Source organism: Seriola dumerili, unplaced genomic scaffold, assembly GCF_002260705.1.
Source record: "Seriola dumerili isolate Sdu_G_001 unplaced genomic scaffold, Sdu_1.0 BDQW01001299.1, whole genome shotgun sequence".
NCBI classification, from domain to species: domain Eukaryota; kingdom Metazoa; phylum Chordata; class Actinopteri; order Carangiformes; family Carangidae; genus Seriola; species Seriola dumerili.
This window is the reverse complement of record NW_019175554.1, coordinates 2197113-2217563: the sequence shown is the minus strand read 5'-3', so window position 1 is coordinate 2217563 and position 20451 is coordinate 2197113. Positions and strand designations below refer to the sequence as shown.

Here is a 20451-nt window from a genome sequence, read left to right as displayed (position 1 = left end):
CACTCACGCTTTGTCAAATGACGACCCCGACCTGCTGTATTTACATGTGTACATCAAATCCAACAACCGAAGCCCTTGCTGTCTTGTCAACTTCACAGAAAGACTGTACTGTGGACAGAGGGCTGAAAAAGGCGAGAGGGGGCCAATGTGCTCAGAGATGTTTGTGAAGATGAGCAGTATAAGGGAGAGCACAGAGGAGAAGGTGACAGCTTCCCTATATTGCTGCCAGTCATGCTACGCAGCACCAATGCAGCACTAGAGGAGTCGCCCCTGGCCAGCTGTGAACTTATTGATTCAAACTCTCACACTCATTCTCTGCTGCATACACTCCACTCTTCTCTGGCCATCTCTCCTTCACCTCCTCTTCCTATTGACCTATCAGTCTCCATTATTAGCTTTATTTTCTTCATAGATTTCATCTCACCGTTCTGCGTCGGCCGCACAGTGTAAGCAGAGTATTCATTTTTTTCATACATTTTCAAATGCAATGGATTTTAAACCTGTGTTTTTAATTCAGCTCCATGCCGTTCTGCTGGCTGATGTAACAAAAAGCAGTTTTTAGGTTTTGAATGTGCTGTAGGAGCCAGCATGACTTTCTGCAACAGTAAATGCATTTTCATCTACCTGTTTTTATACACACATTTTTAATTAGTGCATTTAAAAAAAGAGTGGAAGCATGCTTTACGCTTGGACTTCCTCACATGAATACATGAGACAAACGAAATGCCATGTTTACATCATGTTTTCCACATTATTTTTTTTCATTTGTGGTTTGACTGACACTATTTTAAATTACACCATCTTAATACATCCTCTTCTTCTGCTGGTTTAATGGCACCCGACAGGTATGATGTGCCCAACTCCTAATATTTGCATTTCAGCAGTGGATGAAAACACATATTCGGCTAAAAATTTGGGCAACATTTGAATGGAGACTTGACTATTATCTCACTGAAGACTCAAGGTTTATTAAAGGTCTAAAAGATCGCAGCACTCAACTATTGTGGGTTGAAGCTCAGTGTGAATATCCTGCAGAAAGCTGAACTGAAAGTTATAACCTGGAACTATCAGTAAGGTTGTGTGCTGCATAACTACAACTGATAGCGAACAACATCTTTACCTGACTTCTCTTGACAAGTTTCAACTGATGAATTGACACTTCCACAGCTGCGGATTAAACTAAGCTTTCTGTGTAGCAGAAATAGTCAAATGGAATGTTTATTTTAAATCTATTAAAATCCCATTTTATACACAGATATATTCTTGTTTGCCATTCTTGGCATCCAGCCAGGACTGTCGATTGATTAAAAAAAAAAAAAGAAGAACTAATTTTGAACTTTTTTTAAAAACAATCTTTGTAATGAACTATATTTAACCTGGGGGCGATGTACCTATGAATGCGGTAGATCTTAGACACAGTATGTCTTAAGAGGCACCAAATAACTTTAAACCTACAGGGATGGATTGTTTTCTCATTCTCCATGTCTCAGCTAAATTGTTGGTACTGCACTCAAGTCAGAAGCTAGTTCGATAAATGGCAAGTGGACTTTCTTGCCCCGAGTAGAGTCTCTCAGGCTGCATACAAAACCTGCCCACTACACTTCAAATGGAAGACTGATGGAGGGTTGCAGCCTGGATGTGAATGGTGCTTAGGAGGCACTATTCAGGGGAGGGAAGTCCCTTCAACACTTCACTGTGGTCAAGTTGGTGGAAGTGTGAGAGCTTGTGGGTGTCTTACTGTCTTTAAATTAAACATTTAGAATTTGTTGAAAAGGTTAACTCACATCACTTTGACAGCGCTAGTCCAAAATAAAGTACATCTTAGTCAAATCCCTGAAAAGCGCCTTTCATTTTCCCTCCCTGACCTGAAGGTCAACTCCTGGAGGATGAAGAAAGACTGACGCACAAAAATCTCTGTGGGAAGGTGACAAGAGATCAGCCAGGAGTTAGCAAGTCAGAGAGATGGAGTGTGAGGATGAGACAGTGTTAGAGAGAAAGGTGGGGTGTGAAAAAGGGAGCAGGTGTGAGGGTAAAAAGGGTAAGAGTGTGAGAGGGGAGGTAGGAAGCTGAGGAGAGGGTTAAGTGCAAAAAACTTGTCACCATCTAACACCCCCCACTCGACATCCACACTGAGAGGGTTTGTGTGTACATGGCAGGCCTGTGTGTGTGTGGACAAGAGTAACTGGTGTGGGAGTTTACTGTCCACATGAGCATGTGCCTATCTGGAAATGAACTGTATGTGTCTCACTGTGCGTATAGACTCGTGAAGTGGGATTAGCTGCTGGTTCCACTTGTATTTTTTCGTCACTATAAATTCACATTTGAAATGTTTGAAAGGTTCTAAATGTTCCACAACAAACCGCAGGATAATTTAAAAATACCTTATCGCCATTAGATTAAATTACTACAACTTTGTTTTTGAGACATGGAGTTTTTTCTGTGACTTTGGTACTCTATGGTAGACGGCTCTAAATATCTCAGATCTCATGAACCTCGTGCACCATTGCTATGGAGAAGAAGCCAGTCGGATACATGACTTCAAGCTGTGGCAAACGTTTTCTCGTTGTAACTGGGATAAGAACACTTCACCAAATGAAGTTGCCAAATTAAGCCAACACTGGACAGGAATATAAAAGTAAATTGATTTCGAGGAAGAGTTCAACATTTTTGGAAATATGTTTATTTCCTTTCTTGCTGAAATGAGAAGATTGGTTCCAAGCTACCTATGAAGCTAGAGCCAGAAGCCACTTATCTTAGCTTAGCATAAAGATTTAAAGGAGAGGGAAACACCTAGCCTGGCTCTGTCAAAAGCTCAAAAGCATGTCCAACACATTTTTATCTTGTTTGTTTAACCCATACAAAAACCAAAATGTTGTGGAACAAATCCTCCCTTCATGAAGGTTTCAATGTTCAGTTTTTGTTGAAACTGTGTTAAAGAGGTGTTGATTGTGTGACTGTTTTGGAGGGTGTAGTTTGTGGTGCTGTTGAACTGCATTGCGTCATACTGACAGGTATTTCTATTATTTTGTCCATCCCATTCAAATCACTGAGGGTAAACTAAACAACAGACACACCTCTTTGTGTAATGCAATACAGTTAATCAGCATCACGACTTGAAGACTCCAAAATGACCGCACAGTCGAATCCACAAGTCTTTAACAGTTTCAACAAAAACTCTAAATTATAATTTTCATCAAGGAAGGATTTACAGCAGGACTGTTGTATTAGACTGGATTAGTTTTAGCTAGGTGTACCTAATAAACTGACAACTGAGTGTGTGAGTTTAACCTGGCATCAGGGAATACAGGCAGGTGGGTGGGCAAGGAACATGTTTGATAGCTTCCTATAGCGTAGTCCTGTGTGTGTGTGTGTGTGTGTGTGTATGTGTATGTGGCTTGAGGGACTGGTCTGTGGGGAGCTGATTGCGCGGGCTCTCATTATGTGGCCAGTGGCTGTAATGGAGTGTGACAGCAGCGTGCTGTGCTCTGGATCTCTGTCCTTCCAGCCTGCAAAGCCAATTAAACACACTCTGCCCTGCTCTCCCACTGCCTCGTCCTGCTTCGCTCTCCATCACTCCCTCCTTCCTTCCTGCTTTCCACCCCCACCCCCTTCCCCCTCCACCACTACCACCGCCACCATCAGCTCCCCAGCCCTTCCTTGTCGGTGCCCACTCTCTCTGGGGCCTTATATGCCACCCTTTGTAGCTGACTCTTTCTAACTCCTCCACCACCACATCTCCAAGCTCAATACTTGCAGCTCTTTTGCTTCTGGCTCTTATTTCCTGTCGTCTACATAACAATTCAAAGCTCCAATTGCTTCTGCCCTCCCTCATGTACCCCTGAGCCTCCCCCACGCCAACCTAACACCTGTCTACCAGTGGCTTTGCAGTAAAGCAGGGCTCCTTTGCAAGGGGTGGGGGGGAAGGGGGGTGGGCAGAGAGAGAAGTGCTAGGCTGCAGGGGGAGAAAGCCTCTGATGACAGCTTCCCTCTGTGCTACCCCACACACACACACACACACACACACACACACACACACACACACACACACACACACACACACACACACACACACACACACACACACACACACAAACACACTAAATACAGGGAGAGAGGGAGAGGAAGAGCGGGACAGCAATACTTGGTTCCTCAAGACCCAGAGCAGTCATAACCACTTAGGAGGAAAAATGCCCTGCAGCACAAAAAACACACAAAGTCCATTTATCACTCCCTCATACTGCCCCAAAATGTGCACACACACACACACACACACACACATATAGTACACATATACTCAATGTGTGTATGTGTGTGTGTGTGCTTCCTTGACTGGACTTTTTTTTTTAAGTGTTTAAAATCAAGGCCTGAAAGTGCAGTCTGCGGCACAGACGCAAAAATCTTTCAACATCTTTCCTCCTCCTGTGAATCCCTCTGACAGCACCACTCATGTAGATGCAATTAGTGGCAGAATTTACTTCCTCCAAGGGAATGTGTGTGAATGTGCGTGTGCATGTGCATGTGCATGTACGGTGCTGAAGTGTGAGTTAAGAGAAATGGGGGGAGGAGGAGAGCAGGGTTTTTTCGTACCTGTTTTGAACCAGCCACCATCAATGAAAGACTCTCTGGTCTCCTGAGGTTTGTTCCAGTACTCCTTAAAGACAGACGGACCTCGAACCAGGAGCTCGCCCTCTTTCCCCTCCAGACCTGGACATACCTGTGGTATATTCACAGAGTGAACGGTTTAAAATACAGTTTAAGAGTTTAAATTAGCCAGAACAACACTTAAATGAGCATCTAGTTGATTGCTGGGTGATATACTAGCCAACAGCTGCAAGAAAACAAATGTTACACTGAATCTAATCTGTATGCAGAGTTATGAAGGCAAAATGCTGCATTTCCATGTGTAAATAAGTAGCCACTATCTGTATCCTGGCTTGTACAGTAGATTTCAGGGTTTTGAAATCAAAATCAATTACAAAACTTGACATATTCCTTTTTTTCATCCGCTGTCTACAGATACATCAGCTTATAACCTATCCATTAGTTGATTACCCGAGTGTTTCTGTGATCGCCCAGCACAATTGTGGTGTTGGTTGTGTTATTCATGACAATCCGAACTTCCACACGGGGAAGTGGTGACCCCACAGCCCCTGTCAAATCAAGCAGAAATACACAAGAAAAACACATGAGTATAAACTGACGACAGTCTATTCAGAGAAAGATGGTATGGTTTTTGTCCCTTTTAAAGAAGGTGGACACTTACATTGACAGTAACCAACAGAGTGATCACCACCAACATCTAGTGCAGGATTTCAACCACAGTGGGAGTGCTCTCTTCCGAGATGGCATTAACCTCCGTCTGCAGGGCATAACTGGTCACTAAATGGTTTGCTGAGCTTGTAAAACATTGTAAACCAAAAGCCATTCGTCTCAGTCACCACAAGTCAGCTTACTTTGGCAGTGATGAGGATTTCTTGGGAAATGCCTGATGCAGCTGTTTCCACCAACATCAAGTGAACTGTGATTAAGATAACTATTTCTGAACATTTGTCTTAGACTTTAAAAAACAGATACCAGGGCTAGAATACAATCTACCAAGTGTATTGATTTCTCAAAATGACACTGAACTACAGCATCCGTGGCTTTAAGTCAATCCAAAATTCACAGTATCATCCTTCTCTGTCTCTACTTTAGCACCACTTTTATGCTGAATCTGAAAATAAAAGCAAACTGCTTCAGTCTGTTACTCCTAACTACTGCTAAGTGCTTGACAAGGCTTTTTATTGAAGCACAGCTACATAAAAATGTTATAACTGAGCTGACCAATTATGAAATACAATAAGAGCTGTGTGTCAAAAATGCTGTTCATAACTGTGAGCTGCGCTAATGTTTAAGTGAAACTATTAATAAGAAATGTGTTAAAGAAATGTGCTACAAATTGAAAATGTACTGACACACACCTTCAGTCTCCGATCTTTGTGTGTGTGCAAGTGTGACCCCCTGAGTTAGTAATTATAGCAAGTGTGCAAAGGTGATACATGCTGTGTGTGTGTGTGTGTGTGTGTGTGTGTGTGTGTGTGTGTGTGTGTGTGTATCTGCCTGAAGTCTATTATACCGTTTCACAGACCACTGCTCTCTCAATGAAGAGCAGGTCAGGTCCCAATTAAAGAGCGATTCTCTCACTTCATATTGATCTAATCCACTTCAGTCCTGATTGGCAACGTCTATCACACGCCCTCCATCACTTGCACTCAGTGCAGCAGGGAAAACCAACTGACCATAAAAGTAACTACACTGTCACACTGTTACTCAGTGGACAAGAAGGATAACAAAGAAGCTTGAGTCATAAGGTTGCACAAAAGGTTGCCAAGTTACAATGATATCCTGAACTGCTGCTGACACTGTAAACAAGGTTAATTGAGACCTGAAGCGCAAGGTTTGCTCTGGTATCTTACTTTCATTAGAGTCAGAGTGTCTGTGAGGATCAGCTACAGCTACAGCTGGAGGACATTCAGTGTCTTGCTAAGCGGGGTTAAGCTGCCAGGATGCTTCATCAGAACTGCTTGTCGGACAGTCGCATAGCTTCGGAAACCCCATACCTTTGCGATTCAGACTGGAGGGGGTCAGTGTCCAATCATTTCTATTACTTTCATGCCATTATTGGCCAGTTGTGTAGAGCTGAGAAACGAGTCTTTGAACTTCTCTCTCTAACCATCTTTGTTCCATTTGTTACACCAGATCTTAGAAATCAACACGGTGCGTATAACATAATTAGCAACTGGAATGAAAAAACTGAATTGTCCTTTACAACACAGCTGGTGATAAAAACCAGAATTAAAACCAGAAAAGGTAAATCTCAGCCTCTCGTCCTCTTTTCCTCTAATCGTGGTGAAGAAGTGCAGACTGAGTAATTTTCCTTGAGTTCTTCACCAAGTCCAACAAAAAAAAAAACCCGCCATCTACAAAATGACAAAATCAATGACATGACTCCCATCCCTCAAATGCAAAATCCATTCATGGTTCAACTCAGGGAATCTGTGTGTTCCTCTATGGGCTCCTCTATCATCTTTTTTTTTCCTCTCTCGCATCAGGGGCTCGAGAAACTTTGGAGTCTTGTAGTATTCTGGTATCAATGATTCAGCAACAATGAGTGTCATTTTGAAGAGAGCAGGCAGGTTATAAATGCTACATGCTAGATGGGAGTGGAGTGGAGCCAGAATGACAAAGGTCCAGATAGGATTGCTCTATAGCTACTCTAAGAAGTTATTGAAAGATTTCATGTTTTCTGAGCTTCAAATGACATAAAGCTTTGGAAGGATGACATCTGGATGAAGACGGATTCAGGCCTGGAAGATGTGACACTGTCTGTTTTCAAGAGTGTGATAATGAGATGGAAAGAAGTAGGATGAACCAATCTCATATATTTACATCTCAACAACGGCAACATGACTTAGAAAGCCACACTGTTGTTAATCTGGAATGCCCCACAACTGTTAGATATACAACAAAATCAGGCCTGTTAGATTATTAATAAAATTGCCATCAATAAGGTGTATAAAAACGATGAGTTTTCTGCAACCTAGTTGGCGGGGGACAGAAAGAAACGACAGTGAGTGTGTGTGAGGGAGGGAGAGAGAGGGTGACTCCACTCCACTATGCCTCTGAGAGTGTTTCCTGCGGTTGCTATTGATCCATTTTAACCTACTTAAAGACAAGACAGGAACACACTGACTCAAACAGCCACAAGCTCATGCCTGCATACACTTACACCTAGATACAAACACGCATACACACAAACGTACACACATCTTCCACAAGTCTCTGCGCTGCAATGGAAACATCAATACAACCACAGACCTCTTGAAGCCATTCTTAATAATCACCTGAGAGGAATCAAACAAAGCCTGTTCAGTTTATACCAAACATTAGCTGACAAACAAACAAAACAATGCCCCAGCAAAACAGCAGACAGAGGATTACCCGATCCACTTGCAAGCTAATTAGCTTTACCTGTAAGAGGAAGAGTTGGCTGGGGAACAGGAAGGGAAGGAGAAGGTGGGGAAAGAGAGGAAGGAGGGAGGACAGGAAAAGACAGGAGAAGAAAGCAACCACCGCTAGTCTGACCTCATTTCCCCACCGTGCCTTTGTTTCTGCATGTGTGAGGGAGGTGTAGTTGGGATCGTGGGGTTTTACCTGACATCACACCAGAGAAAACTGCCTACGATCAAAACACAACACATGAAGCCGAAGCACTGAATCAAACTGGTGAGGGTAGTGGAACAATAACAGTTACTGACTGCATTGTTATACAAACGGTTTCCTTTCTTCGATGAAAAGTGCAAAATAATCCCAGAGAGTTTAATTTTACACGCTGTTGTTACAGCAGTGGCATTATATTTATAATATGGCTGTAGTGCAAGTAAAAGATTGCATTTTTTCACCATGTTTGTCCACTTTCTATCAAGAAATATGTCCATAAGGTCTTAGAGGATGCTTGAAATATAAAGTAGCCATCTGAATTATGTCGAATCTATGATGTCTAGAGGACTTTAACCAACTCTGATGCCATTTTAACAGATGCCTAAAGATTTCACCAACAGATCAGCAAAGTTGTTTATAGACTGCAGTTTTCTAACCTGTCTTACAGTGATGGTGTTCACGCCAGTCAAAAGCACATGAGGAAATGCTGCTCTTGGTTTGTTTAGTCATGACAGAGTTTTCAAGCTTGAGTAACTGCTGATTATCAAACCTGTCTTTAAAAAACGTTTTGTTCTGGCTTCATTTCCTGCCGCTGATCCGACAGTTGACTTGTAACCTCACCACATTTTGCTTGGAAGAAGACCAAGGCCTGTATTTTCAGCTTTGTTAGTGCTGTTATTGTTTTTACACCCGGGGTCGATTGATATTATTGCTCTCAACCAGAGGGAGGCAGAGTAAATAACTCTGAAACATAGATGGTCTGTGTATGACCTTTAACCATGCTTGTTTGTATGGAAGTATATAAGCATCCAGTCAAACTTGTGTACCTGGGATGCGTGGGCCCTTGAGAGGGTTGGACAGTGCCATGCCGATCTCGGTCATGCCGTAGCGTTCCAGCAGTGTGTGTCCTGTAATCTCCTCCCAGCGCTGCAGAGTGGGAAGAGGGAGAGCAGCCGAGCCCGAAACCATTAACCTGGAGAGAGAGAGAGAGAGAGAGAGAGAGAGAGAGAGAGAGAGAGGACCAGACATGAGGGAAACACTCCAGGCTCCAAATAACACATTTCTAGTTTTTACTATGCCATAATAACTTTTTCAAACATGTCAATTTTAAGTCTGTTAGGACTGGAAATTAATAGGGGTTCACCGTAATGATGGGCTTTAAAGTTTATGAAATAGCTGGAAATTTAAAAAAAAAAAAAAAAGGGGTAAAACATGTCAAAGAGAATTAGGAAGATCGTTTTTGTGCATCCATGGTGCACATTTTGTCAGATATTGATCAGTCATTGAGTAGGGGAATTTGTCCACTGGTCCGCGTCGAAAATTGCATGATACTAACAACATAAAAAAATGTTTGAAAAGAAACCCAAAATATATCAAGGGGCAATAAAATACCCCTTATCGCTATTCTGACGTAAAGTGTCCTAGTAAACACGAATCTGTGGATCAGCTTCTGTCCTCCATGACATAGATGCTACGTCTCTGAAACTCTGCTGGAGGGATGAACACCATTCTTCCAAAAGACAGTCCCTCATTCAGTCTCACTGATAGTGGTGAAGAGCTCTGTCTGACACGTGTTCAGTCAGGTTCACATGGCCATAGTGTATAGTCTGTATATACACACATATACATGCATCCACAAATACATCTACCCATGAGTAAGCTGTCTGTCATTGATCCCGCAGCCCGTACCTGATCCTTTCTTTGCAGACCGCTCTGACAAAGTCCTTGACATGAGGCTGTGTGAAGTGCTGATCATAGTACTGGATCAGCTTAGAGTAGATAGTTGGCACAGCCATGAACACATTAACCATGGGAGCCTTGGAGCTCAACAGCATCTCCCACACCTGCGACACAGCAGAGAGAGAGAGAGAGAGAGAGAGAGAGAGAGAGAGAGAGATAAGCATAACACAAGAGGGAGGAGGGAGGACAGAGATAAGGAAAGGTGAAAAGGAAAGCAGTGTATCTAATGGATGGGGCCATGCAAACTAAATTATTACATCCAGATTCATTCCATTACAGCATGTGATAGAAAAAAAGTTACTTTTTTTTTTCTGTATTTGATGTAAATGGCAGAGTAAAGTCCAGACAGCGACCTTATATTAAACCTGTCAACACAATGCCAAAAAGACAAGAAAAAAAAAGTCAGGATTTGTAAAGGTCAGAGGGAGGAAAATAGCAGACTGCTGTGGGCCAGTTAAAAGGCTACTTCTGACAAATGTGCTTTTTGACTGTTACAGAAGGAGCCACTCATGTCCTCCACTGCATCAAGCATGCTGCTTTAAACTCACATGCAGGCTTGATGGGCATAAACATACACCGTGAACCACATTCACATATAAAGATACTGTTCAAATATCATATAAACCCACTCGTTCAAGGACAAAGCGATTTTACACATGCCGCCCCACCCACTCCACCTCATCCCACACACACACGTAGTCTGGGTACATCACAGTAGATGATGGGAGGATGGGATGACAGCATGAATTAAGTGAAGGTGAACGACAGCTTCTCTAACTCCCGTCTCCCCCTGGGAGACAAACGCTCCTCCCCAGCTGTCTCCCCTCCCCTCTCAGTCTACTTATCCTCACTTCTTCTCCTTTCATTCTACCTCCATTTCCCAAGTGCTTCTTTTTCATTCTCTACTTTCATCTCTGACCCAGCATCCTCCCTTCATCTTTCTTTCTCACCTCTTCCCTTCATTCCCTATCTCACATTCACTTACCTTCTCTCTCCATTTCGTAATTTCCTGCTTCGCTGCCTCTGCAGTCGCCCTCTTTCTTACCCTCTCTCTCACACACACACACACACACACACACACACACACACACACACACACACACACACACACACACACACACACACACAGAAAGATGTAGTCTCTCCCATCATCGGTCTTACCTACAGTAACACCACATCTCTCTTAATGTGCCAGAAATTTCTAAACTCATCCTTCCACTTCTCCTTTGAGTCACCTCGTCGTAGACTCCTCTAATCTATTACCTATTAACTTCCCTTCCGCTCACCTCCTCTGCTTCTAGCAAACAAGCATACCTGAAATGTATAGACAAATAAAACTGAGATGATTAAGATTTGTCAACAGTCTAATCGAATCCATATGCCATTCCTCACAATACCATTTCAAGTTGATGTAAAAATTGCAGGCGTTCACAGTTCACCTGCACACATACAGAATAAAACTCCATGCAGAGAGAAAGATTATTAACTGAGTGTGCCCTGACCATTCTGGGTGGTGTCTATCAAGTGCAGTGGAGCGCTTCCATCAAGTCCAGTCTGGAGGGGAGAGGAAGGCAATTTATGTCTGTCAAAGAGTTGGCCTGCACCTAGGGGACAGGATGTGGTGAGAACCCAAAGCCACGGCCTGCATCCTAAACAACTCTATGAGCTGCTCAGCCCTGCACTCAACATGAGACTCCAATACAACTGCCAATTCTTCTTGAGAAGGATTAGATGTTGAACGTCACAGGTCCGTAGTGCTGAGTATAGAAAACTGTCAGGTATCAAAAGTTGGCACTGAAGCTTGGTCAGACCTTTACATAATTGATCAGCTGTTTACCCTCGATAAGCTATAATAATGCTGCTAATTTCAGATTTATTTAGAAAGTTTTTGTACAGTGGCTTGTATTAAAACACATTTAAATGGTGATGCATTTGGCTTATTTTTGGTTTAAAAAAAAAACTATGTTCAAGAAGAATATTTTTATATATCTGAAGGTTAGGTAATAAAAAATGGTTTTGGTAATGGTACAGAAAGTCTGGTATCGTACTGGTGACACTGTCAAAATAAGAGTCTACAGCCATGCTGTGGCTGTGTGACGCTGTACTTTGGCACAGCTGTGCTTTGAGCTGAATGTGAATCTCTGCATGCCAACAAGCTTACAATGACAAAGCTAACATGCTGATGCATATGATGTTTAGGAGGTTCACCCTCTTAGTTTTAGGTCAAACTTTAACATTTCGCAATGAGTGCTAAACACATAGTATAGCGGCAAATGATGGGAGCGTCTGGTTTTTCAGGAATTCAGGCACGTACCAGAGTATTGAGCAAACTGAAATTTGAAAAGTCAGGGGTGATTACAATTACATTATTTGTGAGGGGAACATGAATGTCTGAAAGAAAATTTCATGGCAATCCTTTCAATAATTCAGTGATAATTGTTGAGGTATTTCATTCAAAACCACAAATGTTCACTGCATGTTGAGGAAAAGTCAGGGGTCCACCAAAGTCAGTGGGATTTATCCTCTGGGGAACAGACTGAATGTCTGTACCAAATTTTGTGCCAATAAATCGAGTAGATGTTAAAATATTTCACAGGATAAATGAAAAGTCGGATCTGCTGGTAGCAATAAAGTAAAAGTGGGGGAATTGCCAAAACCAGTAAGCCTCCTGCACTGGAGAACATGAATGTCTGTACAAAATCCCATGGGAATTCATCCAACATTTGCAGAGATATTTTTGTCTGGACAAAAGTGATGGATGCCCGACAGCCTAGTACTATAGACTTAAATTGCCTCCCATAAAGCCAAAACACAGCCAAATGCTTCACCCCCCCCCCCATGTCTTGTCCAACCTAAACCATTGGTGTATGAAATATCACTTTAAAGATATCAATTTTGACTCTGGATTATACAACAGGCAGATGTAAGTGTGTAAGGATACTTTTAAAGTAACTCCTTCATCAACCAGGCTACTTAATAAAATGCCTTTACCTGTTAGAACGCAATGAACTGATGCACTATGATATTACATTTGAGTATAACTTTTCTTAATCTGTTGAATGAATAATTTACTTATTTATGCTTAATCTAAATATAACTTGCTGTGACGCAATAGTCAATGGGGATTTAAATAAACAAAATCAGACTGGTGCTGTATGAACCCCAGGAGGAGTATCTGCCCCTGTCAGCCTGAAACAGTACGCTTGAAATAGACTTATCTGCGATTTACTGGATCACAATTACTGCAGTGAAAATTTCTTCCACTATCTCTAGGCAAAATCAGTAAAAATCAATGCCGGTCTCTGCTGCCTAGGCTACCCTTCAGAGATCTTAGGGGAAAGAAGAGACAGACTATCGATCACTTCATCAATGTACTGTAACTTCAGGAGGAGGAGAATAAAGGCTTTTTTCTGAGGGTGAAAGAAGGGGTTTTGTGGTTTGGTACGCAAGGTCAAGGATAACAGTTGAATACTGATAGCTATAATAGTGTTGCAATGCTCGTGTTGACAGATACATATGTCCTTTAAAGACCTTTCCTTTCCATCTACCTTCACTGCCATTAAGCTGTAGAGGTCCTGACATACAAAAAAAAAACCACACATACATTGAAAAACGTGCATTCACACTTCTATACACACACTTAGCACCCCATCTTCCCCTCCCTCCCCAGGGCCAAACAAGCACTATCATCCTTCAATGTCAGCTCATCGATTGATCTGCTGCTTAAGCCCCTGCCGTGAGTCGGCATTGGTCAGATACAAAGCCACACAGGGCAATTCATCACTGAGCCCCAAACACTTAGTTTGACAGGCAGAGAGGAGGAGGAGGAGGAGGAGAGACGATAGAAGGAGAGAGGGAGAGGAGACGAAGCGGAGAGAAAAGAGGGAAGAAGAAAAGTGGAAAGGGAAACACTCATAGAGAAAGAGGGATTTATGTGGAAAGAGCTGAAGGTCTTTTTCAACCCAGCAGCATTTTGTCCATACAGGACTTCTAAATCTGAAGTACTTCTCAGCCTCACTGTCATACAGTCGCCTCCTTAGATTACAGTTGAACAACTGCTTCTTTTGTTCATAGGTGTTCATGAAACTGCACCAAGAGAAAGAGTTGGAGAACAAGAAAAAGACAAGAGATAAAGTGCAGTCCTGACCTTCTGAGGCTGGAACTCAGGCAGCATGACGCAGGTGGCGCCCACCCAGAGTGGGCACAGCAGCTTGTTAACGATGCCATGCACGTGGTGTAGCGGCAAGGTGTGGAGGATGACATCATCTCTGGTCCACGCCCACTCTGAAACCAGACCCTGGACCTGACATGGAGAGAGGTGGAAGGAGCAGGGAGGAAAGAGAGGAGGGGGTCAGCGTGTCATATCGTCTTCAAAATAAATCATCTCAACCAGCTCCTAATGTTGCAGACATGATGATCTCGTGATGATCTATAGTACAGAATCGAATCTTGTGGCTCATTTGAATTCTTCACCATTGTACTATAATGTTCTGGTAGTATGTATCTTAATCTTTCTAATGGGACCACTGTAATTTCCATTTTTTATGGATGAATAAAATAAACTTTGATCTTGAACCTTGTCTTGTGGAGGAGTGAATAGGAGCGAACTTACTCCTCAGGTCATGTTTGATTTTGTGGTCTCGTCATGCAGTTTCCTCCTAGCCTGCTGTATTCACATATCAATTAGTAATTTCCTGTTTTTGCCCAGAGACCTCTATCCCTATGAGTAACAAATATGGCTTTAGTTGGACAGCAAAATAATAACTCAAAATTATTACAGTCATTATGGTCTATGACCGCTCCTGAAAGCTGTATGTCTGTTCAACAATTAATGTCTCCCTGCATGATATGTAAACTGAGTATAGATAATATTTAGCACAGAAAGAACTAAAACCTGCTCTTTATCTCTATGTTTTGAATAATAGATTGCTGCTGTGATTGTAGATGCTCTGAAATAGTGTATCTCAGCATGATGTCACATCAACATACAGTCTTTTTTTACAAGTCCTGAATTTTAAGTAGTGGATTGCTTGCCTATTTTTCATTAAGCCTGTAGTTATTACAGGAATGAAGGATATGAAAGTCTCTGTTCTTCAAGCAAGGACAGTAAATTGAGTTTTATTAATTTTATTCCTAAACCTCACTAACTTTCCATTTAGCTTAATTTAGTTGTCAAAATTATATATGGTGATTATGGAGGTCATGGAAAGTACTGTCATCATCCTCTCACCCTGTGAACTTATGTTGTGATAGTTAAGCAGTAAACTGGGGAATTGTGTCTGTTTAAACCAATTTTATGTTTTTGAAGTTATAGAAGAAGCCATGTGAAATATAATGTGTAAACATTATATTTAAATGCAACAGTGTAAACACTGTCTTTGTGTAGCATATACTGGTCAACATCAGTTCAGGCTGTGTGAGAAAAGTTCGACTAAAAGGTGATTTGTACCTCAGAGCTGTATTGAATTGCATTACATTGTACACATGTGCTGGTTATTGTGTCCTGTTCACTGCATGTGTATGCAGATAATGTAGTATAAATATATAATTTGTGGCTGTGAAACTTCCACTGTGTGCTTCTCAATGTAAATGGAAAGTAACTGACAGCTATGAATTTCTGAGACACTTGCAGAGAGCAGATCTCAAGTTCAGTGTGGGATCGTCTTTTGTTACAGATGTTACTGCAGTTTGTGATCACGGCATTCAGCACTCCTCTGAAATAGTTCATGATGTTAGCTAGTGAAGGAGTTTTTCTCACCTCTAGTGTTTATCTTATTTTTCTATGCCTCAGTCATTTTCCCAGGGTTCAGGTCATAGGGGCATTCACTGTGTTATACAGTGGTTTTCTGTTTAGCTTCCATTATGTCTATTAATGTATAGAAGGAGCCACCTTCATCCTCCGCAGCTAGGGTAGCAAAGGTCTTATGGATAAGGATGTAGAGAAAAGCATAATTTTAGAGAATACTGTTCAAACACAGTTCTAGTCAAGGATGAGTGAAATATTTCTGCCTGAGTCATCTGAATTCCTGGCGATCGTCTTTTTCTTCAGCTCTCCAGCAAGGTTTCAACCACAAGCATTTTTAACTAATATATTGCACGAAACTCACCGCAGCCTACAGTGTATCTCATTAATTAGGTTAGGGAGCTTGTATGTAAGCTTTTCATTTTTATATTCAGAAAATGCTACATTGCTGTCTGGCACTATCAAGCATATAATCAATAATCAATACCCAAAAGGATACAAACAATACCCAGTAAACATATTGACACTGTGATAGACATCAAAACTAGTGAACAGGGAAGATGGGCAACAGAAGCTCATCTTAAATCCAAGCTTAAATTTGGCAAATTTATTTTCTCTTCAGGTTTGTCCCACAGATTCATTCACGTTAACCTGGCAGTGGAGCTTTCCAGGAAATCTGACAACCTGATGTTGTTGCCATCCAGGAAAACAGACAGACTCACTTAATCACTCACTTACCTCCCTGGGCCAACCAGAGACAAATGAAGCTCTGCCGTCTTTCAGAGTGATTTAATTTTCCACACTATTGGACATGTAGGTCAATTTCCCTTAAAATATACAGGAGAATCTTGAGGAGATCTTTAATGGCATAAATGAGTGATTATTTAGAAACCTCGACGGGAACAAAAGAGGAATGAGTTGATCAAGGAGTCAGATATGGATGTGGGCTGGGTGTATGAACACTTCTAAAACATGCAAACAAATCCATGTGTCTATTTGATAGTTTTGTGGATCTCTGGACAGTCACTTCATAATCTCTGCCTGCATTGGGGAATATCCTGTAGAAAGACTTAAAGGTCAAGAAAGGCCTGACTCTTGAGTTCAAAAGCCACTTTCAGACATTGAAACTTGTGATTTTTCTCAGTATAAATAACCTTGACCTGGATATTTAAGATAGCTGTCCGTTGTTTGAGAAAGATGTTGGAAGGTAGTTAAATACTTTACTGGTGGTTTCGCACATTTTAGTCCATGAAATACGGTGTATTAATAATTTACTATGTAATAATTCTGTGTATTTCAAGGGGTAAATTGAGTGAAACCAAACGGCCATTTACCAGATAAGTTCTGATATAAACTGTCTAACCATTGTACCTCAGTTACACTGGTTTCCATTTATTTCAAGACCTGTACTAATAACCAGTCTCAGTTTTGGAAATTCTTCCTTGTAGGTGGATTTATGAAAACCTCAAGATTTGATAATTAAGCATCATCTGCCAAAAAGCATTGCATTCAAAGGCCATGTTTTAAGTAAATCAAGTAAATCACAAAGACAGGCATGGGCACCATGAAAAAGAGTATTTAAACTTTGCAACTTCTAGCATGAAAAAAGCAGATGGATGAAGTCACTGATATCTGAGTTTCTTATAAGCACCTGAACACACCAACAAGGAGGCGCTTAAAGCACCCACTTCCCAAATATTCCGATGACAATGTGCAATTTTGATTAATGTGTTTTGGCCAATCACAGTCACATCCAAGTAGCAAACAACTCTCTTCTCCTCTATTTAGAGAACAGCTGGTAAAGACACAGACTGAGGAGAGGTAAGGAAATGAAACTAAAGGCAGGAGAGTAGATTACAAGGTCCAACACAAATATTATATCAGTTATTATAGCTCAACCAATATAGTAATTTTGAGACCTACTGATATGGATATTTGAGTTTAAAATATCTGATAATGATTTATCAGCCAATATTCATCTTTGTACATCAACAATAACATACACAAATAAACTTGATGTGGAACACTTAGAATTCTTTTCTTAATGTAACGAAGATACTGAGCGGGCAAAAATCAACTTGTCAGTGCTCTCTTGTGGGCAAATTATGTACTGGAGACACTGTTTCTGAATGACTTCAAAACTTGTTTGGTATTTCTATATTGCAATTTCTCATTACTTATCAGTCGACATATATACCAATACAACACCAATATCAGCCAAATTGATTAATCAGTCTACCTCTTACATCAATATCATAAACTCATTGTTGAGTACAATGCAAAGTATGGATTTATATTTGTAATATTTAGTCTGAAAAAAGGGATAAAATTCCCCTTGCATTAATATTAACTAATGAAGACACTTCATAAATTATAAATATTAAATATTACAGGGCTGTTATAGATTAGGTGAATGGTTTAAAACAGGATTATATGAAGACTATGGTGAACAAAAACAAAATCAGACAACCCACACTGCTTGTTATTTTAATTAGCCATTAGCTTTTTGTCCATTAGCACCAGCTGTGCCGTCCTCCGCTATGTCAAAGTTGTGACCTTTGTCGGTGCAGATAAACATCCACCGCCATCAAACTAGAAGCCGATGAGTATGACATCCAGGAGTTTTAAAGTAATTTGTTTTGTTTACAATGTAATTATGGTTTAAAAGATAACACTTACCATGGCTTGGATGTTGCTGTGCATATGTAGAACTCCCTTGGGTCTCCCTGTGGTGCCACTCGTGTAGATGATCATAGCTGGTCGATCGGCCCAGTCTGTGATGGCTGCCTCCTTCTCTTGGGTGTCTGTCCCATCTAAAGTGCCCAGGTTAGATGTAGGAGGCAGTGTCAGGCAGGGCAGGCCCAGCTTCAGTGCCAGTGGCTCGAGTGTCCCGGCATAGGGATGCCCCGCCACAAGCAGTGAACTCTGGGAGTCAGAGATTATGTACTCTAATTCCGATTGTGGGTGTTTTCGGAAGAGTGGCACTGCCGTCCCACCGCTCATCCAAGCTGCCCACTGTGCCACCGTATAGGAAGCATCATTAGCACACAGGAAGGAGATTCGTTTTCCTTCCAGACCCCCGAAGTCCAAGTTGAGAGCGGTACTGATTCTACCTGCAAGACCTAAGCTGCTGCAATACAGCTGCTTGTAGCTGTGGCTGCCACTGCTGTCTATGATAGCAGGCTTATCTCCAAATGCTGGAGCTCTGACAAACACTGGCTTCTGGTTTATCCTTGATGATTGGGCTGCAGTCCATCTGTGAGCCCTTCTGTGAACCACAGATCCCAGTAGCCATTGCCCTGGCTCTGATGGGAAATATGTTCTATGAAAAGTGGCTTTCCAGTGAGGCAAAGCCCACTTTAGAGAGTGGCAGGCAGCAGCAACAAGTCTTGACAGCATGTTTGAAAATCAGCTGTTCATACACTCCTGGACCTCAAGATGGCTTCATCCTCACTCTCTTGCATCTGCAAATACCAGACAATATCTGTTAGTTGACCAGGAAAGGGGCACACAAACTTAGTTTGAAATACCGTATGTAAAATACAAATTATACAAATAATCACTGTCCTCTGGAATATTCAATATGGCTGACTGGCAATGACTTTTTCTTTCACTTTTATTCATTAACAGAAAAATTAGAAGAGCAGTCCAACGATTTAGTTTGCAATGCAGGTTTTCTGTTAAAATATTCGAAGGCTCAAGCCGAAACTGAAATTATATCACCATGATTAACTTTGTCAGACTTTGTAAAGCTCCCTCCAGAGCCACAGAAGCAGTATGCTAGTGTTCAGACAGGCAGAGCGGTGCTCTCTGTGACTGAAGTGTCTTCGCAGTGTTGAGTGTTTGGACTGTTGGTTGTACAGAACAAGCAATTTGAAGGTGTAAATTTGATAATAAAAGTAAGTTTACCTCAGAAATAGAGCAGAGTGTATGTAGCTGTGTTACTGCCACAACCGTCTGAAGCACAACAACACAAGAACTGACATGTACGTTACCGCCAAAAATAACTGAGGAACTGCTCTTTTTGTTATTTCCACTGACTGGGTCAGCTCGGTTCAGGTCGACGGTTACCGGGACATTTGACATTGTTTATGTAACTGACAGTGACAGACTGATGTACTCCGACACTGTGCGGACGTCAGCCAAAATACAACAAGAATGTTCTTTCTACAGCGAATAATATTTCTATATTTTCTCAAGTAATGCCCTCATTCCGTTAAACACACACACACTGCCATTAATTCATAAATGCCTTACCTAAATCAAAAACCGGTACCTCTTGTAGTGACGGACGGTGCAACGACATGAATATTCCGACATGAAACAACAACGATCACGTACAAGGTTCCTGTCTACACGCAAACAATATAGCGTGTGTGGCAAATGAGACTTTAAAAATACTGATACTTTAATGAAATTGTTCTTAATTCTTTAACATATTTCACTAAATAAAATGAGATGAATCTACTTATTTTTTTTTACAAATATAATCCTGTGTACAAGAATAAACATATGGATAGACAGTTTCACATTATGAAAAGCAATTACAGGAGTAATTGCAAATACTGAAGTACAGTATTTTAAAATCATCAAGTGAATCCAAAGATTAGTTTATTTACATGTTTTTTGCATGTCATTTGCAAAAAGCACAGTACCTGGAACCTGTTCTTCCAAGCTCAAGTTTGTACATGTGATACAGCTATACAGCTAATGTTTAAATATTCTGTGACTTGATTGTATGTACTGTGTTTAGATAAGACCAGAGAGCA

The 20451-nt window shown here is 41.3% G+C and overlaps 1 protein-coding gene across 2 annotated transcripts in view; it reads right to left on the bottom strand.

The window, feature by feature from the left end:
- acsf3 (acyl-CoA synthetase family member 3) overlaps positions 1 to 19984 on the bottom strand; it is a 31229-nt gene extending 11245 nt beyond the window's left edge. Inside the window, exons 1-7 of one of the 2 annotated variants that reach the window (XM_022767934.1) lie at positions 19940 to 19984; positions 18362 to 19146; positions 14087 to 14242; positions 9889 to 10043; positions 9027 to 9172; positions 5053 to 5150; positions 4588 to 4714 (exon numbers count right to left, since the gene is read on the bottom strand). In XM_022767934.1, coding sequence (XP_022623655.1) covers positions 4588 to 4714; positions 5053 to 5150; positions 9027 to 9172; positions 9889 to 10043; positions 14087 to 14242; positions 18362 to 19081 — 1402 coding nt within the window. In that variant the 5' untranslated portion in view covers positions 19082 to 19146; positions 19940 to 19984. The other variant, XM_022767935.1, reaches the window with a different exon arrangement.
- Between the last annotated feature and the right edge of the window lie 467 nt (positions 19985 to 20451).